This window comes from Quercus lobata, chromosome 10 (assembly GCF_001633185.2).
Source record: "Quercus lobata isolate SW786 chromosome 10, ValleyOak3.0 Primary Assembly, whole genome shotgun sequence".
Taxonomy (NCBI): Eukaryota; Viridiplantae; Streptophyta; class Magnoliopsida; order Fagales; family Fagaceae; genus Quercus; species Quercus lobata.
The window spans coordinates 10,140,076-10,167,218 of record NC_044913.1 but is presented as its reverse complement, the minus strand read 5'-3'; the positions used below and the strand labels follow the sequence as shown (position 1 = coordinate 10,167,218).

At 32.9% G+C, this 27,143-nt stretch overlaps 1 protein-coding gene across 1 annotated transcript; it reads right to left on the bottom strand.

Moving 5' to 3' along the window:
- Positions 1-1,671: 1,671 nt before the first annotated feature.
- LOC115964318 lies at positions 1,672-10,590 on the bottom strand. Its single transcript, XM_031083653.1, has 5 exons — positions 10,323-10,590; positions 10,151-10,248; positions 6,930-6,965; positions 2,849-3,015; positions 1,672-1,899 (listed from the first exon to the last, which is right to left on the bottom strand). The coding sequence occupies exons 2-5, from the start codon at positions 10,188-10,190 to the stop codon at positions 1,672-1,674; spliced, it is 471 nt and encodes a 156-aa protein (XP_030939513.1). The 5' UTR covers positions 10,191-10,248; positions 10,323-10,590.
- Positions 10,591-27,143: the final 16,553 nt, after the last annotated feature.

Here is a 27,143-nt window from a genome sequence, read left to right as displayed (position 1 = left end):
GCTCTTCAGTTTCTCCATCAAAGGCAATGATCCCATCATCACCATGTGTATGAACACTTGTTCTACATGTCATGGAATCCACCAAAGTTGTTGCAGTACGTGATCTCGTTGAGGGAATACGACTCAGTTAAGTTGAATGGGACATACTCTGTGCTAAACTTGGTGGAGTTGAGTCGAGCCTCATCCCTAATGTTCTCACAACATTGTCCCTAGAAACCACTTCAGCTTTTGGACAAAGATCTCTAGTTTTGTCATCAAAGGCAATGAACCCATCATCACCAAGTGTAAGAAAACTTGTGCCAGACGTGAAGAAATCCACCAGAGTTGCTGTGGTATCTGATCTCTTTGAGGGAATATTACTTGGTCTAGTTGAATGGGATGTACTTTGCATTGAACTTTGTGGAGCCAAGTCAAGCCTTGTCCCTAATGTTCTCAAAACATTTTCCCCAAAAGCCTCTTCTGCTTTTGGACAAAGATCTTCAGTTTCTACATTGGAGGCAATGATCCCATCATCACCATGTGTATGAAAACTTGTGTTGGACGTTAAGGAATCCACTAGAGTTACTACAGTATCTGATCTCTTTGAGGGAATATGATTTGGTCCAGTAGATCGGGATGTACTTTGCATTGAACTTCGTGGAGTTGAGTAGAGCATCGTCTCTGATGTTCTCACAACATTTTCCCTAGAAACCTCTCTAGCTTTCAGACAAAGATCTTCAGTTTTGTCATCAGAGGCAATGATCCCATCATCACCATGTGTATCAAAACTTGTGTTGGACGTCAAGGAATCCACCATAGTTGCTGTGGTATTTGATCTTTATGAGGGAATATGACTTGGACTAGTTGAATAGGACGTACTTGGGAATGTGAGTAGTCCATAACTCCTCTGTTTTTGCTTCCTGAATTTTAGGATGGCAAGGAGTAAAGCATGCAGCAGTATTAAACTGCCACCAATTATGGCTAACCAGAACATGGTTCTACTAAATTCCTCCCACCTACACGAGACAAAATCTATTAAGATATTACACTGATAAATAAATGAGTCTGTCTGTGGCACTTCAAAATCCAAATTATGAATTCACAAATTAAACAGAAATGGATAATAGGGAATTAAGTATCAAGTTTGTCCTTTTTTTTGATCAGTAATTTGAAATAATTCAAAGCATGAATAGTTTTAATTTTTCAGAGAACCAACACAAAGTTCTACATCTAAATAACTAGCATACCAAATAGTCCATTCCCAGAATTCTTTAAATTGCATTCAACGGTTCTTTTTAAAGAAGAAGAAGAAGATGAAATATTTCATTATTGCTTTCATAATTATTCTGCTTTATATTGAATATTTTTTGAGGAAAAAAAAATCTGTATTGAATATTCTCTCCGTTTTTTTATGTCTCTAAAATCTATATGCAAGTACATGTAATAGATAGAAATAAGAGGCCTCATTACTTACCCATCTAGAATATATTCAGCATCTGGTTTACTATTGTTCTGCAGGGGTACAATGCATTGTATCACAAAATTTATTCATTATATGGTTAAAGAAGTCAAAAGCAAGTCATAGAAAAAATAGTGGTTTCAGACCTGAAAGTATGATATATATTCTCTGGGATTCGGCCGCAATCGTGCCTTGTATACTGAAGCAACCCTACTCAAATTCTCTTGTTTTGGCTACACACCCAGGAAAATTCCAGAATCATGAATTTTAGACCTGTAGGAATCTGAGTTGGTAGGAGGATTGGAGCCCACTACGACTGGCTGGATGTGCCCAGTTTCCCATGGAAGACTGAAGTAGGGAATGCTCCATTGCAAACCCCTTGCAAATTCATAATAATTCACTGGCAGTCTCACTGCCAGCCATCTAGATAATGCAAAAACCTGAATATGGCATGCACTTCTCTGTATGAAATAGAAAAGTAAAAAAGATCATTGGTTCTACAAGAATAATGTAGTTCATAAGGTTTGATAAGTTATTTTTGTCAGATATTTTAAATAACAGTATGTTACGCTAATCTACCAGCCATAAACCGTAAATTATGTCTGATAAGTTCAGGAAGAGTGGTGCAGTTCTTAAATAACACCCCAGCTCACAAAATCCCACTCTAAAGAGGTCAATCCTAGTTTCCATCTTTGGCAGAAGTACTAATAGGCTCTGTAGGCTTCAGTTGGGCTTTTGGTTCAAAAAGTCAGACAAAAGACTCAAACCAACCAAAATATTTAGAGAGTTCAATTATATATTAAATTTTATGTATAAAAATCAAGGAAAATTATTCTGGGAGTGTATTATTTCTACAGGAGGAGGAAAAGGGTTAATTTGTTCCACAGTATGTCTATTATTTCACTTGATTGTCAAGAGGCTATATATAATCATAGTGCAATAGCCTGCTAGTACAGTTTGATTAACTTTTGGTTCAAACCTTGGAAAATACTGGATCAGCCACAAAGAAAAAAAAAAGGAAATATGATTTGTACATAAGAAAGATCTTGTTTGACCAAAAATGAAATGCTTTGAAAAAAGTAAGACCACAAACATACTTTAGAATGAAGAGATCACCAGCGATGTGCTTAGTGTTCTTATTCAAGGTGTCCTAGGAAAGTTAAAGGTGCACATTGACATGCTAATAGAACCTTTTTTGGGATAGTGATTGTTTGTCAAGAATGTCATTTAAAGAAATTTTTTCCAAACCCCAAACAGTTGTAAGATTATTCTCTACCCCTTTTATAAAATCCAACCTCAGCATTAATGTCAATTTATTTATTGTTGTGTTTCTAAGAGTGTAGAAGATTATCATTGTATAACTAAATATCAATTAATGAGATAACTGCTCAAATGAGTTAGATATCATACAAAAAGATTACTTGCAGGATTAGAAAAAGAAGAAAATGGTGTTGAAAATGTCCCAATGGAGGAAAGGCTTGCAATTGAAACCGTAAGCAGCCCGGCAGTAATAGATGTCGCCACAAATGAAGCAGTTGCAAGCATAGAAACCACAGAAGATATTTTGGGCACATGATCTGTATATTTTTTTTAACCATACATTAGCAAATAAATAAGGAAGTCAAAGGGCTAAAAGTGTCATCTAGGGCATAGATGTTGGACTACAATTGAGCTAAGAACAAGAGACGAGTAAGAATCCTTACAGGGACATAGTTGTAGATCATTGGAACGTAGATTTTTGTTTCCAGCAATCTACAAGAAAAAAGTCTACTAGTGAGAGTAAAATGCCCTCGCAAATATTCAATTATCGTCGCAAAAGGTTATTAGCGAGAGTATATGGCCCTCGAAGGCCGTCGTATTTGCTCTTGTTACTAAAAGAGATTTTGCAACCATACCTTCGCAAATAGATAATTTACGAGGGAAATCCACCGTTGTTATTGAACAAATCCGCCCTCACAAATATATTACCAGACGACAAGAAAAGTCGACAACTTATTTTTAGTGAGAGAAAGCAGTCATCGTTAACAACTATTTGTAAGGACCTTTCTACCCTCGCAATTAGTTATTTGCACTACAAAAAAAAAAAAAAAAAAAAAAAAAAAAAAAAAAAAAAAAAAAAGGTACTATTGTGGCAGACCAAAACCACCGCTATATGTTTGAAGCTTTAGCAACAGGCGATAAACACCGCTATAGGTCTTCAATCAATATATATATAAAAGCAGAAATCTTATGCGGGAAAGCATGAAGTTTTGCCATGTGGCGCCGTCTTTGATAGCCATCCAATTTTATTTTTTTTTGGTTCAAGTTACACCTCATCTATTACTTATTACTCCTCATCACTCCTTCTCTCAAGTCTCAATTGACTAAAATAACTTTTAAACTTTCAAGTATACCATTAATTGTTTAATAAAGAAAGAAAAAAAAATCATTAATTCAGCTCTTCTACGTCTAACCCTTTAGTTGCCCGCCTCTTGCAATTATCTAAGTTATATAGCTCTTCTACATCTAACCCTTCAATTGCCCACCTTTTTCAATTATCTAAGTTATATGTTAATTAGTACACTTACTTCTAGTCATGAGTCTCCTTTAACAATCACTTCTCTTCTAGCAATCACATTTTTATAACTCAAATTCTTGATGTATTGTTGGATAGATTGTGTTTGAAATGAGTAAATCCTATGGCAAAATCGCGGTTTTGCATTCTGGAATTTGTAAAGTTCAAACGTGGTGAGTAAGGGTTTGAAATTTTATTCTTTTTCTCCTTTTGAAATTTTTTTCTAGAAAAGTGATTGTCAAATTCTTAATGTATTGTTGGACAGATTGTGCTTGAAATGAGTAAATCCTATGGCAAAATCGCAGTTTTGCATTTTAGAATCTATAAAGTTCAAAGATGGTGAGTAAGGGTTTGAAATTTTATTCTTTTTCTCCTTTCGAAATTTTATTCTAGAAAAGTGATTGTGTTTTTGGCTAAGTAAGAGGAAACACAAATATTGTGCTTTAACTAATATAAACTAAATTAATTTTTGTTGTTGTTATCAATCTAATATTAGAGTTTGCAACAGAGGGTTAGGTTTTAATTGTGTTGTTATCAATTCAATATTAGTGTTTGCAATTTTGATGTGTTGGGTGTTTTGTTGGAATTCTTACAGGCAAATAAAAAGAAGTGGTTTATGAAATCCTATGACAAGGGAAATGGCAAGGAATCCAATCGTATCCAATTGATCTCTCTCCACACCTTTGCGAATACCACAATCATATCATCATAATTAGAATGTCCCTTTGAGGTCAATTTTTTTTTTCCCGTTATTTTCTTTGGGATGTTATTTTTCATTTCAGTAATCAACTGGGTTCATTTTTATTTTTCAGGGACAATAATCATCATATTGTTAAAATCTAGTGCATCTTATCATAACTATTAGTATACATCCTTTTCTTACTTTCCAACTTCCATTCACGTAACTGAAACTATATGGGGCTGAATAATGACTATCCTCGATTAAAATCTCATTTCAACTACTGCTAGGCATTAGCCACCTATTGGTGCAACAGTGCTCAAAGGCCCTATAGGGAATTTTTGGTTTAACTATATATTATTGCTAGATATCAACATAGAACAAATTTCATCTTTTGTGTGCATTTTAATTTAGTCTTCTTTCTCTTTTAAATTTAACTTGCTCTTTGTCAATGTGCAATCTTTGTTGTTAATTAATGATATTCTTTTGATTTAACATTTGGATATTAATGTTTTCATTCTTAATCAATTTTGAGTGTTATTTGGATGTAGTTAAGCATCAATGTAGTAGAGCTCATGTTAGTTTATGTGTTTCTTAATGTACTTTGTGCAAGAAGGTGAATTAAAAGGTTTGAGTTTACATGTGCAGGAGATGAACTTTATGCAATCTTCTGTAGAAAGTGGATCATTCAGACAATGACACAATAACACATTAAAGAATGTAAATTCTGTTCATGTTTTCCAGTTATAAGAAATTGAGGAATTTCATATTTGAAAGCTTTAAAGGGGCAACTGAATATAAATGTTTTTGGAATTACATTTTAACCATTGTTGTTTGTGACTTTCAAATGACTGCATATTGCAAATTTGGGATACTTACAAAAAATAACAAAGAATGTTGCCAAATCTAAATTTCGCAAATTTGGCACTAACTACACTCAATAAAATTTTTAATTTTAATATTAAGCTTTAACAGGATTTGATTATGGTTAGGAACTAGGGTTTGGTTTGAATTTAGTTCTACTATTAAAACTCTGTAAATTAAACATGACTAACAATAATTGTATTAATGAACGCAAGGTGTTAAAAGATATTTTTTTCCAAAATATTTCAAAATGCACCGTGCATCGCGCGGGATATTGGCTAGTTATATTAAAATATTAGTCCTTCAATGGCGGTTTTTGCCTACCACTATAGGTGATTTTTTTTTTTTTTTTTTTTTTTCCTCCTGGGTTCTAAACCCACATATCTATTACAAATAACCTATAATAATTTTAGCTCCACTAAGACAATACCACAAATGTAACTAGATAACACTACAAATGTCTCCAAACTAACATTATATTAACAATATATTATCAAATACATAACATTGTCTATAACCATTATCAAAATTCTGAAGTATTGAAACAAATCCTTCAACACTTCCAAAAAATGCAATTGTTTAAATGTGATTCTTTGTACACAAAAAGCCATCAAAAAATTATAGCATCTTCAGTATTGTAACACCATCATTGGTAATTGTCATGTCTCCAATATCATCAACGAGCATCTGAAACCATCAACCAAAAAGCAAATCAAAATCAAAATTATACCCTTTGACAGAACCACATATCCAAATAAACCACCTGTAAACAAATGAAATTGTGATTAAAAAGAAAGAAAGAAAAAAAAATCATTGTGGTGCTTTGAAATCATAGATTGAAAAGTATAATTGTTAACATTCAAGCATTTTCTCAATGGTGATAGCTTGACTAATTTGAGAGAATATCAAACATGGAAATAAAACCAAGTTGAGAGATTATCAAACATGGAACTAAAAGTGGAAAGACCAATTGCATTACACAAATAGTGGGAACAATGAGTTATGGTGGTCAAATTTGCTGATAGGTAAATCTAAGTTGCAGAGTAAGTTAATAATAAGTGAGTATTAGCATGACATATTCAACAAAAACAACAGCAACAAGAAGCATATGTTTTGCAGAGTAAGGTCAAGGATTTTCTTTTTCAATTTTTTTTAAAATACATTAAAGTATTGCAAGCATATGTAACCAAGTGGAGAAAAAAATAAGCATCTTCAATTCTCTTAAGGCATATGTGTACAGTGGAATTCTTAAAACAAAGAACAAGAAGCAACAGGTTGAAAAAAAAAGGGAAAAAAGAAAGAAAGAAAGAAAGAAATAAAGAAGGAAGAAGACCACATCATGAAAAATAGAAGAAAAAGAAGAAACAATGGCACAAACGAGAAAAGGACAATACCTTTCAGTTGGCCTTCACGTGGAGACAACTCCAGACTTGCACAAATCAAAAACCCACTTGGTCAAAATGCTGTTTGGGGGAAAGGAGCAAGACCCATAAGAGATTGTGGAAAAAAAAAAAAAAAACCCAAATCTTTAATCATTCCCATCCTTACTAACAATATAAATACTCAAAAATAATCTTCGCTATTATTTTGGTGGATTGATAATAATAGATGGCTTGAGAGAGGGACGAAGGAGAAATAAGAGACAGCTACTTGTTTATGGGGGGTAATTTGACACCCACTTTTGGCAACTTTGTATGTCAACTACATTTTATTTGGTAAACCAAACCACATAATATAGAGAGCCTGCCTACTTCACTTGGACCTTACAATGTGTTATCAGACGTCTATGCATGATCACATTCTCAATCTTTCATCTAAGATATATATTTAAAAAAAAAAATGTAAGGAAGCCTTAATCTTTCATTTAAGATATATATTATTAAAAAAATAAAAATAAAAAGGAAGGGAAGCCCCAGACTTCCTTACAATATAGTATAAGCCAAGATGCAACCTTCATAAGCATGCTTTTACACACTGGACAAAGCACATCAGCCTTGGCAAAATAAAAATAATCAATCCCAATCTACAATACTATAAACCCAAATATACATCTAACATCTCTAGAGTACCAGGATTCTCAATTTGTCATTTGAATCTCCACAATTAAAATAATTCTTTTCTATTGGTAACAGGATCCAACCATTATTAGATTGCAAACTTGGCAATTTTGCAGGCCAAGCTTTTGGAGGACCACCTAATGGCCATAATTATAACACGAAATTTAACAAGTTCTTTGCAAAAATTTATCCTTTGCACATGAAAAATGTAGAGAAAAGTTGAGGATCTCAAAAGTCAAAATGACATGAGTCCAATTATACTTTTCAAAGGCCTGCTTGTCATCTAATATAGGCAGCCATCCACACACACATAAGAAATTACTCCGAGGAAAGAGTGGCCGCTTAAGGCAGCCATCCACTCACACAGAGATTATATATGTAAGGTTGAATTTATTCAACCATCTTATTGGCTTTATTCCGTGCCAAATTTGCTTGTAATTCAGCATTTAGTAACCCTGTATTTAGGTGGGTTTGATGTAAGGGTAGTGAGTGAGATAGAGTGAAGTTTGCTCAAGAGTGTGCAAGAAAACAGAGTGTCGCGGCTGGGTCTCGCGGGTGACTCGCGGCTTCAAGCCGCCAGAAGCAACCTCACGTGCCAAGCATGCTGGAAGGTGAACAGTCTGCTAGCTGGAGCACTACAGGACAAAACAGGACAACTGGCCATACGGTTATCTCGCGACTGGATCTCGCGACTTAGTCAAGCCGCGAGGTCAAGCCGTCAGCCACCCCTGTTTTGTAGAATTCTGACGTTTCACATTCCTCTCCACTCCAGTATAAATACCCCTATTACCCACGATTGAAAGAGAGCTTCCAGAGAGAATTTTGAGAGAGAAACCCTAAAGAAAAACCAGATTGTTTCACCCACAATCTCTACCTTAGAATCTCTTCAAATTCCTCAACTCTCTTCCTCTCCATTGTCAAATCCTTAAGAGGCATTATACCAAACCAGGTTCTCACCATCATCATCATTGTGAGTCTGTTGTTTGGATTTCTGGGAAGCAGTTAGGAAGGAACCAATCTTCATTGGTTGATGCTACGGTCTAGTAGCGGAATCCGGAAAGCTAGAAAAGAAAAAGGTTTGGCGCAACCTCGTTGGAGCAAGAAGCTTGGAGGGCTTAGGTGCACTGGGTAGATTAGGCTTGGAGGGTCTATTGCTGTCCTTGTATCCCAACTATATTTTCTAGTGGATTGATTACCGCTTGGAGGGCGGCGGAGAGGTTTTTCGCCGAGGACTTCGGTTTCCTCTTCGATAACACATCGCGTGTTGTCTTTGTGTTTGCATCTTCCTTCCTCTATCTTTGCCTTTAAATTATCTGCTGTGGATTTTATTTTGTTATGGCTTAGATAGTATTTAATCAATTTCGTATGATAGCATATGTTAAGTTTCCGCACACTAGTTGTTTGACTTATTGCTTGAATTGATTAAGTTGTTATTTGGGGATCTAAACGTTCAAAGGTGTTTTTACACGTTTTTGAACTTTCAATATATATATATATATATATATATATATATAATATGATACTTCCAACAAAAGCATGAAGACCAACCATTTAAACGGATTGCTTCATAAATCTCCACCAATAAGACAAACTTTCTCACATTGGCTAAACAATAGTTTCAAATGTATATGTGGCTGAATTCAACTTTTTTTTTTCTTCTAAATTTTTTCTAGTGAAAACTCAAAGCAGATATATTGGTGTTTTTTAGGACCTTAAAACACTTCAACCAACTAAAAGAGGTTTTAACTCCATACACAACCACTAACCCAAATACTCCACCAATAACCCCACAGATCGCCAAGTACACAAAAACAAGCCCAAAGGCATTAAGGTTCTTTCCCTTCAACAACTCATAGCTCTTTTTCATAGCAGAAAACCCATAAATGGATTCCAACACAGAAACCACGCTAGCCAAGTGTCATAGTGCAGTGATATAGACATGAACAAAAAGCAAGAGTACGAACAAAACATAACAAAATGCCGCCTAAACACAAAAATTAAAATATGCATCACAAAAATTAAATTACTTCACCAAATCCAAACCCAAATTTCACAAAAATCATTAAAAAAAAATTAAATAAAGTATCTACATATTACACCACAAAATCCAAACCCAAATTTTACAAAAATCAAAATTGAAAATTAAATAAATAACCTAATGTTAAGTATCCAAATCCAAACCCAAAATTTCACAATAATCAAAACCAAAAATCAAATAAATAACTTACCACCATTAACTATTCATACTTTATAAATCTAGAACTTTAAAGAACTATTCACCTTAATTTGCCAAACACTTAAAACACCAAAGAGCTTCTCAGATAAAACTCTATATCACAAAAGCTCTACTTCCTACAACAATGCCAAACAAGCACCAAGGCTGAAATTTAGAGCTTTAGGAAAAAGTTCTAGAATTCTCTGTTCATGCTCTATAAATCTAAACGAATGTGATTAACTGAATTTGGATGAACTAGACATGACACAGATGCAGCATTTCGTATAAAAGAATCAAAGTGAATTTGAAGCAATTGGACATGTTATGGCAATTCCAACAGTACCGCTGTCTTTGCTCGTTAGCAGAGTCTTTGAATTCAACATCGCGCTGCCTCTGCTGAAGCAACGAGTACATACAATTGCAAGTCCTCACGATCGAAACCTAAAGAAACAAACATAAATTTCGATTGAATCAAAGAAAAAAAAAACCCCGAAGGAATCAAGACAAAAACTCACCAGATCATTGACGAAGCCGGAAATCCATACGTAACAAGCGTTTGGTTCAAGTACTTTGCGTAGTGGTCCAAGTTTCCAACATCAGCAAAATCGGAATGGATATGGGTATGGGGGTGGTAAGGTGAGAGAGGGAGAAAGGATCTTGTCGTGAGGGAGAGAGAGCCAATGGGTATGGGTTGACGGTAGAGAGCCAATGGCTCTGCTCGTCAGCGCCGGTGGGGTTGTGTGTGTGTGTGTGTGTGTGTGAATGTGAGAGGCCGTGTGAGAGATAGAGAGAAAATGAGAGAGTTATATGAGTAAAAACTTCGTGTGAGAAATGAAACTTTTGTGCGAGAAATGAAAATGTAAGTGGGAAATTTTTTTTGGAGAATTTTGTGCGGGAAATGAAAATGTAAGTGGGAAAATTTTTTTACCATCTGTCAAATTGATTAAGTGTTGTGCACCACAAATACTATTATTATTATTATATTATTATTTATTAAATAAATAAATAAATAAACTATCTATTGAGTATTTATTAAATAGATAAACTATCTATTATTATTAAAATGAGCTAACATTTTTAGTTTTTAACTAAAGTTTGGCATATTAATTAAGATATAGACTTACAATTGTAAATATTTTTAGTAAATTATATGGATTTTGACTAATGAACTTATAAATAAGTAAATAAATAGTTATTAGTTATATATTTATGATGACATGTCTATTAATCTCTAATCACCTTGAAATTTTGTAAGCATGAAAAATATATGAAGATAATGTAATATAACGGTAGATTTATCAAAATTTACATTAAATTAAGAAATATAGGATTCGGTTCGAGTTACATTTGACGTAACTCTAAAAAATATTACACCAACTAATAACTTATTATTAAATTCATATTTTGAAAATCCAACCGCCGGATTATATGTTCTATATGGTCTTAACTTGCATGCCAATTTCCATGCCAATCGGATGTAATTTACCATTTGATCTATAAACGCATCTTTTATGCATTATTTAAAACTATAAAAATTTGAATTTAAACAATTGACTGATGACATGACTATTAACCTTTGATTATCTTAAAATTTTATAAGCATGAAAAATATATGAAAATAATCTAATCTGATGATAGATTTGTCAAAATTCACATCGAATTAAGAAATATAGAGTTGGGTTCAAGTTACACTAGATATAACTTTAAAAAACGTTATACCACCCAATAACTTATTATTGAATTCATATTTTTGAAATCCAATCGTTGGATTACATTTTCTATATGTTCTTAACATGCATGCTAATTTTTATGTCAATCGGTTACTGTAGCTCGTGTAGAGATATACACATTTTTACACAATTTTAGAAGTACTGATGTGGAGCACTTTTAGGTCAAAATGTGTAAAAAGAGCTGTTTTTGTATTTTGCAAGATTATCCATGGACTGATGTCGATGCTCTTAATTTTTAATTATCTTGAAATTTGGTAACCATGAAAAATATATAAAAATAATATAATCTAACGATAGATTTGTCAAAATTTACATTGAATTAAGAAATATAGGGGTTCGAGTTATACTTGACGTAACTCTACAAAATGTTACACCACCCAATAACTTATTATTGAATTCATATTTTGAAAATCCAATCGTTGAATTACATGTTTTATATGGTCTTAACTTGAATGCCAATTTTCATGCCAATCGAATGTAATTTACCATTTGATCTATAAACTCATCTTTTATGCATTATTTAAAACTATAAAAATTTGAATTTAAACAATTGATTGATGACATGACTATTAATCTTTGATTACTTTGAAATTTTATAAGCATGAAAAATATTTGAAGATAATGTAATCTCATGGTAACTTTGTCAAAATTTACATTGAATTAAGAAATATATGGTTGGGTTCAAGTTACACCTGACATAATTCTAAAAAATGTTACAACACCCAATAACTTATTATTGAATTCATATTTTGAAAATCCAACTGTTGGATTACATGCTCTATATTTTCTTAACATGTATGCCAATTTTCATGCCAACTGGATGTAATTTATTGTTTGATCTATAAACTCATCTTTTATGCATTATTTTAAACGACAAAAGTTTGAATTTAAACAATTCATTGATGACATAACAATTAATATTTGATTACTTTGAAATTTCATAAGTATGAAAAGTATATGAAGATAATGTAATCTGACGGTAGATTTGTTAAAATTCACATTGAATTAAGAAATATAGAGTTGGATTCAAGTTACATGTGATGTAACTCTAAAAAATATTACATCTCCCAATAACTTATTATCGAATTCATATTTTGAAAATCCAATCGTTGGATTACATGTTCTATATGGTCTTAAGTTACATGCCAATTTGCATGCCAATCGGATGTAATTTACCATTTAATCTATAAACTCATCTTTTATGTATTATTTTAAACTACAAAAGTTTGAATTTAAATAATTGATTGATAACATAACAATTAATATTTGATCACTCTGAAATTTTATAAGCATGAAAAATATATGAAGATAATGTAATCTGACAGTAGATTTGTCAAAATTCACATTGAGTTAAGAAATATAGAGTTGGGTTCAAGTTACACGTGATATAACTTTAAAAAATGTTACATCTCCCAATAACTTATTATTGAATTCATATTTTGAAAATCCAACTGTTGGATTACATGTTTTATATGATCTTAACATGAATGCCAATTTTCATGGCAATCAGATGTAATTTAGCATTTGATTTTTAACTCATATTTTATGTGTTATTTTGAACTACTAAAACTTAAATCTAGACAATTGATTGATGACATGACTTTTAATTTTTGATCACTTTGAAATTTTGTAAGCATGAAAAATACATGAAGATAATGTAATCTAACGGTAGATTTGTCAAAATTCACATCGAATTAAGAAATATACAGTTGGGCTCGAATTATACCTGACGTAACTTTAAGAAATGTTACACTACCTAATAACTTATTATTGAATTTATATTTTGAAAATTTAACCATTGAATTACATGTTCTATATGGTTTTAACTTGCATGCCAATTTGCATGCCAATCGGATGTAATTTACCATTTTATCTATAAACTCATTTTTTATACATTATTTAAAACTACAAAAATTTGAATTTAAACAATTGATTGATGACATGACCATTAATCTTTGATTATCTTGAAATTTTGTAAGCATGAAAAATATATGAAGATAATATAATTTCACGGTAGATTTGTCAAAATTCACATCGAATTAAGAAATATATGGTTGGGTTCAAGTTACACCTGACATAATTCTAAAAAATGTTACAACACCCAATAACTTATTATTGAATTCATATTTTGAAAATCCAACTGTTGGATTACACGCTCTATATTTCCTTAACATGTATGCCAATTTTCATGCCAACTGGATGTAATTTACCGTTTGATTTATAAACTCATCTTTTATGCATTATTTTAAACTACAAAAGTTTGAATTTAAATAATTGATTGATGACATGACAATTAATATTTGATCACTTTGAAATTTCATAAGTATGAAAAATATATGAAGATGATATAATCTGACGGTAGATTTGTCATAATTCACATCAAATTAAGAAATATAGAGTTAGGTTCAAGTTACACGTGATGTAACTCTAAAAAATATTAAATCTCCCAATAACTTATTATCGAGTTCATATTTTGAAAATTTAACCATTGGATTACATGTTTTATATGGTCTTAATATACATGCCGATTTTCATGCCAATCAGATGTAATTTAGCATTTGATCTATAAATTCATATTTTTTGCATTATTTTGAACTACTAAAACTTGAATCTAGACAATTGATTGATGATATAACTATTAATTTTTGATCACTTTGAAATTTTGTAAGCATGAAAAATATATGAAGATAATGTAATTTGACGGTAGATTTGTCAAAATTCACATCGAATTAAGAAATATAGAGTTGGGTTCAAGTTACACGTGATGTAACTCTAAAAAATATTATATCTCCCAATAACTTATTATCGAATTCATATTTTTAAAATCCAACCGTTGGATTACATGTACTATATGGTCTTAACTTACATGCCAATTTGCATGCCAATCAGATGTAATTTACCATTTGATCTATAAACTCATCTTTTATGCATTATTTTAAACTACAAAAACTTGAATTTAAACAATTGATTGATAACATAACAATTAATATTTGATCACTTTGAAATTTTATAAGTATGAAAAATATATGAAGATAATGTAATTTGATGGTAGATTTATCAAAATTCACATTAAATTAAGAAATATAAAGTTGGGTTCAATTTACACGTGATATAACTTTAAAAAATGTTAGATCTTCCAATAACTTATTATTGAGTTCATATTTTGAAAATCCAACTGTTGGATTACATGTTCTGTATGGTCTTAACATGCATGCCAATTTTCATGCCAATCAGATGTAATTTACCATTTGATCTATAAACTTATATTTTTTGCATTATTTTGAACTGCTAAAACTTGAATCCAGACAATTGATTGATGACATAACTATTAATTTTTGATCACTTTGAAATTTTGTAAGCATGAAAAATATATGAAGATAATGTAATCTAACGGTAGATTTGTCAAAATTCACATCGAATTAAGAAATATAGGGTTGGGTTCGACTTACACCCGACGTAACTCTAAAAAATGTTACACCACCCAATAATTTATTATTAAATTCATATTTTGAAATATCCAACCGTTGGATTACATGTTCTATATGGTCTTAACTTACATGCCAATTTGCATGCCAATTGGATGTAATTTACTGTTTGATCTATAAACTCATCTTTTATGCATTTTAAACTACAAAAGTTTGAATTTAAACAATTGATTGATAACATAGCAATTAATATTTGATCACTTTGAAATTTTATAAGCATGAAAAATATATAAAGATAATGTAATCTAACGGTAGATTTGTCAAAATTCACATCGAATTAAGAAATATAAAGTTGGGTTCAAGTTTTACGTGATGTAACTCTAAAAAATGTTACATCTCCCAATAACTTATTATTAAATTCATATTTTGAAAATCTAATCATTGAATTACCTGTTCTATTTATTCTTAACATGCATGCCAATTTTCATGCCAATCAGATGTAATTTACCATTTGATTTATAAATTCATCTTTTATGCATTATTTTAATGGGAAGAAATTTTTATTCACTTTTGAGAGAGAGAGTACAAAAGGCTGAAATTCTTAAATTTTAGACTACCATTTTGAAGTTGAAAGTGCTATCATTTTTTTATGTGTACAATTGTTTAGAAAATAAGGACAGACATTTCTTATATAGGATGTATATAAAAGGTTTTTTTTTTTTTAGACTATAAACAAAAGGTTCATCTAAAGAATACAAAGTGCTATATGTTTATATGTTTCTTTTTTATTTTTCTTTGAATTTTAGAATAACTTTTATCTCCAAAAAAAAATTAATATTTTCATGATTTTTTGCGAAGGTCAATCATGGCCCTTGCAAATAATTTAGTATTAGTAAGGGTATATTTTTAACTCACACAAAAAATAAACTTTTTTCAAGAGATTTTTATTATCCCTCGGAAATAATTTGGTGGGAACATTTCCCTCCAATTTTTTTGACATTTTAATGATTATTTGTGAAGGTCGATCCTAGCCCTCGCAAATAATTTAGTATTAGTAATAGCTTTTTTTTACCATCACAAATAATACACTTTTTGCGAGAGATTTTTTACTGTCCCTCGCAAATATTAGTATTTGTGACGGCTATAACACATAATTGCGACAGCTTTTCTTGTTGGTTACAAATATTTCACATTTTACCAAGTATTTGTGAGGGCTTTATTTTGCCATCACAAATAAGATTTTTTAAGAGGGCTTTTTGGGTCCGTCAAAAATTCTTGGTCGCTAATAGGCATTTTTTTTTTTTTTTTTGTAGATCCCCAATCACGTTATCAGGAACAAAGACAGATACGCAGTATATACTATCATTTTCTGCTTTTATCTCTACAGCATATATTCTTGAACTTATTTCTTTAAAGCTGAAAATGGTAATGATTATCATTGGAAAGGAACAAAAATGAAAATATGTTAAAAGTAAATATGCCATATCAATTGAAATATTATTTCCATCAAGAACCCAAATGGTGCGTAAAAAGGTCATCATCATGATTTCTCATTTGTGTGTGGGTGCATTATGTATGTGATGCATGTGTTCATGTATGGGTTAATATACATAGATACAAACACAAAGGTAACCAAAATTACTTGCCTCTGTATATGCCCTCCAGTGATTGATATTCTAGAAGAGGTGACGCCAAATACAGGCTTCACGAATTTTACCAACATAGGGATGTTGCGTTCTCTTGTCCTAATATGGGATGGTGTACTCAACATGACAGCAGGCCTCAGAGATTCTGAATGTGGTGTACACAACGTTACAGCAGGCCTCAGAGAATCTGAAGGTCACATTTATATGTATCAGGAGGAAACACCCTACAAATAGACCTTTAAATATAAAGCTTTCCTAATTGCATAAAACCATAGAAATATTCAAAGAGTTAAAAAAAATATTTGAACATAATTTTGATTCCACAAACAAATGATTTATTTTCTCTTTGTAATGCTTGTAAACTATTGTCAATCATACCATATAGGAAAGTAATTGGTTCAACTAGGCAAACTGGAGTCCCTGAAATGCATATTATGGTTGAATTAATGTTTACTGTGACTATACCCATGCCAGATATGCATGTAGCAGCCTGAAAGGAGAGAGTGAAAAAAAGTAAGAAGGTATGAGAAAAATAGGTCCTAAAGATATAAAAGCGATTGATGTTCTGACACACTCACATAATGTACACTCCGTACACACTAAATCCACAATTTCACATGTGATATCCATATTTTTTAAGAACTCCCATATTTAAATGTGAAGTTGGTAGTGTGTATAGATGATGTACAATAATGATTGTGTGATAATCAATAGATTCAATACCCATTTGCATTTTATATTAGGGGGAAGTTCAAGATGTGCAACCATGTAAATTTTTTGAAAATGATTAACTTTCTCAATACAATTAATGGCTCCAATGTTTCTTAGTGACCCCATTCAAGATGATGATGTGTATTACATATTATACAAAATATAAATGAGTCATTCCAAATTCATAGGACAACTAAACAGCCTCCTAACCAACTTCTATTCTCATGGCTGAAAAAATAATATAAGATTCTGAGAACCATCTGACCTTATATTCAAATCTGTGATGCCCTGGATGTTGTTTACTGACAGCCAGGGGAAGAAGTGTGCCCTGATTCAATTGGAGAGCAAATAGGATTTGCACTTTGATAGAATTTAAAATTTCTGCAGATGAGTTGAGAACAGGCTCTAGAAAGGTTAAACACATCCTTAGTTTAATACAGTTGTTAGTTACTCGCACCAGTCTAGTTTCACTATTAAGCTGAAGTAGCCTTTCAGGGACGTGAGTAGTAAAGTTGACAAACATAGTTCGTCTATCTGTAGAATTAATGAACAGAGCATGTAAAGAACACATTGACAAGAGCAACAACAATCAATCAATCAAATTGGACAAAGTCAGTTACATAAACAGTCCAGATGATTCATTTTAAAATGATAGAGACTCCCAATAAGTAAAGCTCAAGGCATCAATTAGAAAAAAAAAAAAAAAAAAAAAAAAAAAAAAAAAAAAAAAAAAAAAAAACAAGAATAGCTATGAAAGGACATGTCACTTATAACTCCTGAAAAAAATGAAAAATGTTGCCTATTGGGAAAAAAAATATTCCTATGGAAATAAAGACTAGACTCACCAAAATGCACATTAAAAGTAGAATTCTGATTTCTTGTAAAGTTGTTCCCAGCACTGTCAGTACAAAAGTTCTTATCCATTACCAAAATCACTCGCCCATACTGAGCAGTGGATGATAAACCCACAAGGATAGAATATTGAAGGTTTGGCTGTAGAATGTTGAGCGAGGATGGTATAATTTGGCCGGAACCAAAGACCAAAAGCTGTAAAGAGTTTTCCAAAAATGATGAAAATGTTAGATTTGGTTTATTTCTCAGTCTAGACAGCATAACTAGTCAGAGAACCTAGATTATGGGATTCAATTTACACATCCATTCAATTAACATGGTGTACAGTTCCATATGAGGAATTTCAAGACATTTGTCAGTGATTATAAAATTTTAAAAAGATTATTATATCTATATTGGTAAGTGTTTCAAGCAAGGTTATTATAAAATATCTGACAATAAATCCTTGACCAGGGAGATAATCCACCATTATTGCCTTTTGTGTATGGACTCCATTACACTAGCGGGAACTCCATTTTATCTTTCTCAAATCGACCAAAGTGATTTTTCAATAAATAGAAAGGTTGAGAACAAATCAACCCAAAAACCACAATTCTGAAACACTATAATAATGCAAGAATCGAATAGAGAACATAAAATCAATTTAACGTGTTTGTTAGCCACCTACTCACATTGCAGTCATTTACAGATAAGCATACAAAACTTCCACCACCAGTAGGTCCAGTACAGGGTTCACTGAAAGATATATTTATAGAAACATTCAGAGCATTGGTGAAAGGTGTTGAGGTTGTGATATATGCTGTAGGTGGGACTGTATCTGCAAAGTTAAGGTATAATATGAATCAGCTTAGTGTACAGACAAAATATAAGTCAACATGATTGCCAGAAAAGCTAAATTGGATTGTTACATCATAGACTCGGTTTGGTTTCAGCAGGCTTGATAAAGTGTCAAACTAACCTCAATGTAGGTTGTATTTGAGTCTTCAAGAATAAGAATTGTAAGGTAAATTTTATGCGTTTCATATTTAGTAGACGGATTTTGTAGAGCCCATCTTCCGAAAATGTATACATTAGAAATTGGGTACTAAAGAACATAATATAAGCTCATGAGGGGGGAAACATTTCCTAGAAATTTCCTCATGGACATAACTATTGAAGACTTTCAAGCAAGAAGGTCTTCTTAGAGTGGTAATTGAAGAAAATATAATAACAATAAGAAAAAGAATAAAAGGAAGGTTCTTAACCAACAGTCCAGTTATAGCTACCGCAGCCAACTCCTCGAGACCCGTTGGTGCAAACCTCAAATGTATGATTTCCATCCTGCAAGCCTGCATACAAAACTGATAGTTTTTAGACCTCTTAAAAACACAATTAGATTAACCTAGGTAATTAGCCAAGTTGTTACTTAGTCCAAATTCCAAATCTAGGTTATCACAATCAAACAATCATATCATGCAAAGCAGCGGAAAGATAAATAAGACAAAGATATGATCACCTAGGAAACCAAACCGGTAAAAACTTAAGGAGGATTTAAACTAATTATCCTCAAGATAAACTTGAATTCACTATGAAACAATCGAAGTTGTTCAACAGGACTTAGAACACTAACATCCTATTGCTACCCACCTGTAGAAACTTATTGACACGACCACATGCAAGCTTCAAGATCACGGACTCCTTCTTTCTTGGATTCTCCAGCAAGTACAAACACACCTGTTTGTGTTTCTTTAAGTTATTATGGCAACAACTGAATGATCATCAAGCTCTTGAAGAAATCTCCTTCTTGATAATCCTAAACTTGTGTAAAGGAAAGCTCCTCACAGATCTCACATGAGATTTACATAACCAACAATATGAGCAACACAAAAACGTGGCTAGGGTTTGCCTTATATACCTAGGACAAATTAGAAAACCCTAAACATTTTAAAACAAAACTAGGCTTGAGTTGAAATTCTGCAGAAAACGCATCTGACTTGATTTTCGATTGATCGAGCCTAGATTTTCGATTGATCGAGCCTAAGCTTTGATCGATCGAACCAGGCCGAGAAGCATAAATAAATTCTGCATCAGTTTATTCCAACTTTACATAAATGAATCAACTTTGAGCAAGTCTAGACATGACTAAACATTTTGTTTTGATCATGGTTTGCCAACAATACACATTAGAGTTCTAAATACATAAAATCCTAAGTCTTTAGAACCTAACAAACCATTCTACCTTCACAATTTGAAGCAATGTCATCATCCAGCTGCAACAAGAAGTTTATTACTTTTGTTAAATATTAGCAACGTGAGATGTGATATACCATGTTGTGTATGCTAGAGTGGATGCGGAAGAGAAAGCATAGAAGAGGAACACTGAGAACACGAGGGTTACGTGGTTCAGCCTTGACGGCCTACATCCACGGAGGAATCCCTTAAGGGCTACATCTTTATTGTATGAAAGTGTTATACAATAACCTCCTATGTTACAATGAACCCTAACATGAGTATATATAGGCGACTAAACCCTAGACTACTAGTACAAGCAGGAATGGGCTTGGGCCTATTACATTGGGCTAATATGTCTAATATATATCTCTAACAACTTTATTAACCTATTATTTTGTGGAACAAACCAAATGGACATCAAGATAAAATCCAAAGTTTTCCCAATAAATCAAACCATGATGCAGCTTCTTCACCTCCCTCTTAACATTGAGTTGGAAAGCAAAACACACACACAAAGCAACAACAACAAAAAAAATTCCAATAATTTAGCTTGGCACCAGGAAGAATATGACTAAATAGCAAGTATATGAGTGATCGTTCATTATAATAATCTTATCAACTATAGAAAAATACAAAAATATGTACATATGAATAAATTGAATTCCAAATAGTTTTCTTGAACAGTCTAAAAACTCTAAGCGAAAATTTAAGCCCATTACATCCTTACAGAGTAAAAAGAAGTGCTAATTAGTAATTACTCTCTGAAATCAACCAACTCGCTTACATTAATTAACTTAAGAACCATGAAACAAATAAACTCATGACAAAGAAAGAGAGAGAGTAGAGCAAGCAAAATAAAAGCTAAGTAAAACTAACTCATAGTAATACTAGAGCTTAAGGTACCTTGCAAGTGATATTACTATTGGTGCAAGCGCCATTCCCACCCACAAGAACTTCAAAGACGAATGTGGCTGAGTTAAGATAAGAGAATGCATGAGGCGCCTTCAAGAACTTCACAGTTACCACTGAGTATTCAGAGAGTGCTATGAAACTCAAAAGATGAAAAGCCAAGCAAAGTAAAACCACCAATGGAAGCTTGCGCAAGCCCACTTCAGAATAAACCTCAATTGAAGTCCGAGACATGTAAAGGACAACAATTTATAACCAAAAGAAACACATTTGTGGGGTTTGTGAAAACAATTTTGAACAATGAGAGCAGGGGCGTAGCCAGGAATAAATACTTGGGGGGGGGGGGGGCAGGTTGTAACAGAGATATACTAAATATAATTCTTAAGTCTATTGGATACAAAATTATCAACTTTCATATCTCATTATATACTTGAACATGTTGGGAATTCAACCGAAATTCCAAACCTGTGAGAAACAAAAAAATAGAGAAAACAAAACGCCAAAAGAAAAACAATCACATGCACAAGACAGTATTTACGTGGTTCGGCAATTTTCCTACGTCCACAGAGTTGCAGGGATTTCACTATTATCAAAGAAAATTACAATGTGCGGCTACAATGTTTTTCTTTCTCAAAAACAACAACAAGACAAAACCCTAATCACCAAAAAAAATGGCTTTTATATCCTGCGCACAGGATTCACAATGGGCTACAAAACGGGCCAAAATTTTTTTGTCAGCCTAAGTCTCCGCTCCATGGACTAAGCCTCAGTAAATCTCCCATTATTTGGGTCAGGTCAGGTCATCGACCGGATCAAATCATGCCTGACGATGATTTTTCATGGAATAAAATTCGTCCATTATCATCTCTATAGTGAAATTCCTTGCAATTTCCTTCTCTATATAAACTATCATATTATCTGCCAAAAGCTTATCCTCCATTCTATTGCGAAGTCTTGTTTTTAACAACTTCATAGCTGAGAAAGCTTGTTTTGTAGTTGCTGTAGAAACTGGAAGGGTCAACACAAGACAAATAAGTCTATCAATCAAAAAATAGATTTTAGACTTTCCTAAAATTTTTAATCCCTTACATAGCTCAGAAATTGTACTCATATTCTGAAAATCTGGATGTTTTATCACATCAAGCTCATAATGTTGCAATTAAGACTCCAAAAGTTCTTGTTCATGTTCAGTGAAATCTTGAGGATAATATTTCTTAACCAAATTGCATATATGAACAATTTTGAATAATCTAAAAGCATCCTTGGAATTTAAAGCTGAACTAAGAATGACAAGTTCCGTTGTTAGCTCACAAAATCTACTTTTCAATTATTGCAATTGAAAGTCTATTGCAACTGTAAATATGCCAATTCTAAAATGATGTTCCATTGTTAAACCGTCATCTTGACGACGATATCTACCTCGACCTTTAGTGTAACAAGCATTCATATCAGGAATATCAATTTCATGTTGCTTACAAAATGATATAACACTAGCAAGTAAAGGCTCCCATCCATCATCTCTCAACTTTTAAATAAGTGATTTTGTAGTTAAAACTAAATGCATGGCATTTAAAAGGTCTTAAGAATGTTGTTGCAAAGCTTGACAAAGAACATTAGTAATTCCCATTATCTCTTTTATCAAATGCAAGAATAAAATAAATTCAAATGATGTTAATGATAAGCTCCCTCAGCATCACCGCGTTGTTTATAGTTAGCCCATTCCTCAGAGATAGTGTTGATAACTTTGCAAGTAGCATCAAACATTTTAATCAAATTACAAATAGATTGAAAATGAGATCCCCACCTAGTATCTCCAGCTCGTTGCAAAGTACCAATCTAGTTTGCACCTCTTCCAGTCTCAATTTCATTAGAAGCAATCATATTCTCAACTTGTTCTGCTTGAGCATGTTGCAATTCATCATTACGCTTACTAGAACCAACAACAATATTGATAATATTAACCAAATGATCAAAGAATTGGTGAACATCTTTTACTTCTCTAGATGCTGTAACTAGAGCTAATTGCAACCTATGAGCCATACAATGTACATAATAAGCATATGGGCAATCTTTAAGAAAAAGAGCTTGTAATCCATTCCATTCACCACACATGTTACTAGCCCCATCATATCCTTGACCTCAAATATTTTCAATGTGGAGGTTGTAACGAGAAAGGACAACACATATCTCATTCTTTAAAGTCAATGCAGTAGTGTCTCTAACATGCACAACATGAAAGAAATGCTCTTTAATGAAACATTCTTTATCAACAAAGCTCAAAATGATGGCCATTTGCTCTCTCTTCGACTCATCCCGGGCTTCATCAACAAGAATGCAAAATTTTGCATCCCCAATTTCTTCACGAATAGCATTTCGCACATTACTAGCAAGAATATGCAAAATCTCATTTTGAATTGTGGGTGATGTATATTTGGCATTTCCTGGAGCATTTTCCAAGACAACACTAGCTACTTTGTCATTGAAAGTTGATGTGAATTTTATCAATTCAATAAAATTACCTCTATTTTTTGAATCAAGGCTTTCATCATGACCTCTAAAAGCACAAGCTTGGAATGCTAGCCATCAAGCACACTCTATTGAGGTTTTGAGCCGCAACCGATTATTCTCTAATTCTTTTGACGTTTGTTTCTCAATTAGATTGTCAATATGTCGTGAATAATTCTTTAAATCCTCGCATCATTTCACAGCAATTTTATGTGGGGAGTTTGGTTCTTTCCCTATATCACGAATTAAAGGACAATTCATTCCATCTTTCACCTTTTTCCAATTATTAAAACCTGTTGAAATGAATGCATCTGATCTGGGACGACCTATTGGTTTCTTACTAAAAAGGTAGCAAGGTAGACAATATATCGCATCCATTGAAGGTGAGTATTCCAACCAATCCTTATGTGAAACAAACCATGAAGGTTGAAATCGACGACGATGAGTATCATCATTGTATAAATAGTCTATATTTTTAGGTTGATATGGACCTTCTATGAGATAAGCTCGTCGGATTTCATCTTGTTTGTTGATAGGAAATTCACATATTTGTTTACATGTTCCTAGATCACGATCTATCTCTTCAAATTGAAGTTTTGGACATTTGGAGGGGTGTTCATTAGGCATTGAAGTATTAACATTTGTTTCTATAGCCACAGGTGTCCTAATTTCTGAATTGCTAACATCTTTCTTCTTAAAAAATGCATCAATTTTTTTTTTTGTTTGCTCATAATTCTTTTAAATTTAAGAATATGAATCAAAAATTAACCTGAAAAGAATTTTAAAAAATAAAATTTGAATTAGAAATTTTTACTTAATTATATGAATGTTATTCATACTCAAGAAAAAAACAAAATTTCCACTATAATTTAAATAGTCAACCCATTTTTAATACAACTTTAATTAATAATAACCCCTCAAACAAAAACAAAAAATAATTTAATTAATTTGTCTTTTATAATGTATTGGTTAATTTAATTATATAGCTTTAATTATTGTTGTTTAGCGTAACAATAAACTATATTGTTTTAATTTATTTGTCATTAATTATACTATTTTAATTTGTTATATTGTTTAGCTCCTTGTACATATTACATTAAAAGAGCCGAACATTATACATTCCATGTGCAGCACAATAATTAAAGCAGTGTAATGTGCTGCATATTACATTGCTTTAATTATTGTTTACTCGGCCCCATGAACCCATCTACCCCCTCCCCACCCCACTCAACAGACAACAGACAAGCACAACATGCGCCCCAATCACAATAGCCAACTGCAATAAAAAAATTTTGCAATGCCAATCACAAATCACAACACACGTTACACTAAATGACAATCAATATTTCACCAACACGGCAACTCCAACACACTGACCAACAAAAAGGGATAGGATAAAGCCAAATTTAAAAAGACAAAAATAGGAAAAAAGCAAAAGCCAGCCAATAAGAGACTCACAGTTCAAAAGAGAGAGAGACTTACTAAGATGTGAGATCAGATAGGCTATTAAAGAATAAAGAGAGAGACGTTCATAAATTTCATTTCATTTTTTTCATTCAATGAGATAAAGAGAGAGAGATTGAGAGAGAGTCAGAGAGAAAAACCTTGAGGGAGGGCCGGACTGCCGGAGGGAGAAACGAGCACCATTGCACCGGAGCAGAGGCAGAGCGATCTGCGATCTCCATCTCTGATGACCAATCTACAATCTGCGAAAATTTCATTTCATTTTTTCATTTCAGTGAGATAAAGAGAGAGAGAAAAAGAGAGAAATACCTTGAGGGAGGGCCGGAGGGAGCACCGAGCACCGAGCACCGGAGCAGAGGCAGAGCGATCTGCGATCTTCGATCTAAGATTTGCGATTTGCGATAAGGGGCGAGCGACGACGACGACGACGAGTGAGCTGCGGCGACATGACCGTGGGTTACTAGGTTTGGTTTACTGGGGTTTGGTTTTGGTTTGTGTATTGAGGATTTTTTTTTTTTTTTAAATAAACACCTTTGTGTTTGGTTTGCTAGAGTTTGATTTGCTTTTGCTCTGTATAGACAGTATTGGGGTTTGATTTCTTTGCCAGCGACGTGATGGGTTTGATTTCTCTGCCACTGCCAGCAACGTGATGGGTTTCATTTCTGATTCTCTGTATTGATTTTTTTTTTTTTTTTGGTTGAGAATCCGTGGGCTTGCCGTGAGCGAGCTACCTCTGTAATCTATTGGGCTCACCATGGGCTTAGCTCTGTTAAATTTTATTTTATTTTATTTTTTTTCAGATTTTAGTTCAAATTTTTTTTGGGCTTGAATGTAGAACAAATAATTTTTATTTTTATTTTTTAATTTGAGGGTGTTCCTAATTTTTGATTGAGGGCTGGGAGAATGTGTGAGAAATGGGTAGGGGGGCCGGTTGTCTAATGTTGGGGGAGCCCATTTATTTTTTCTTCATAGTCTAATGGGAATTTTTTTTTTTTTTGCAGGGGCCACGGCCCCTCCAAGCCACTATGTGGCTCCGCCCCTGAGTGAGAGCTTGACGTTGAATAGAAACAGTGTTGAAGATGAGGTCAGTGGAAAAGAAAAGAGATTATACAATGAATAGTAGAAGCAAGAGAATGACTTAAGAAGTTGAGTTTGGAATGTTTAGTGGTTGATGAAGGTTCAATTAAAGATAGTGCACACGAGACTAACAGAGCAAGTTACAGGCTTTCAGAGAGCAAGGGACAGAGAGAAAGAGAGAGCGCAAGGACAAGGATTTGTTAATACTATAAAATGAAGGTTGAAGACAGACATTTAAGACAGGAAAGAAGCATTAGTGATGGATTTGTTAGTTTGTACAATAAAGAACCATGTATTCCCTTCTTTATAGGGAAATTATTAGGTAGTCCATCCCAAACTCACAAACAAAACACAACAAATCAGATAAAATGCTGACATCATTTAGTTAACGTTAGCAGCCTAACAAGTTGTTTTCAAATATCGTTGGGGCCACCAGCCCAGGAGTGTGAACAAAACACAACAAATCAGATAAAATGCTGACATCATTCAGTTAACGTTAGCAGCGCTGCCAAGGGGTGTGTGGTTAAGTGGTAAGAAGCCATCTTTACCCTATCACATGTGCTTGCATGAGTTATGGGGTTTGGGTAGTAGCGTGTCCCATTTTTACTTGAGTCGTACTTGTGATATTACTTATTGTCATCATGGGACGTGGGGTCAATGAGTCCATAGGAGACCCCCATTTTTCATTTAGCAAAAAAAAAAAAATCCTTTGGATCTCACATAAATTTTAATTAGGAAAATCAAGTGATGAATAAAAGTTTTAGGGTTCTCTTATAAACAAAAACAAAAGTGGCTAGGGTTGGGCC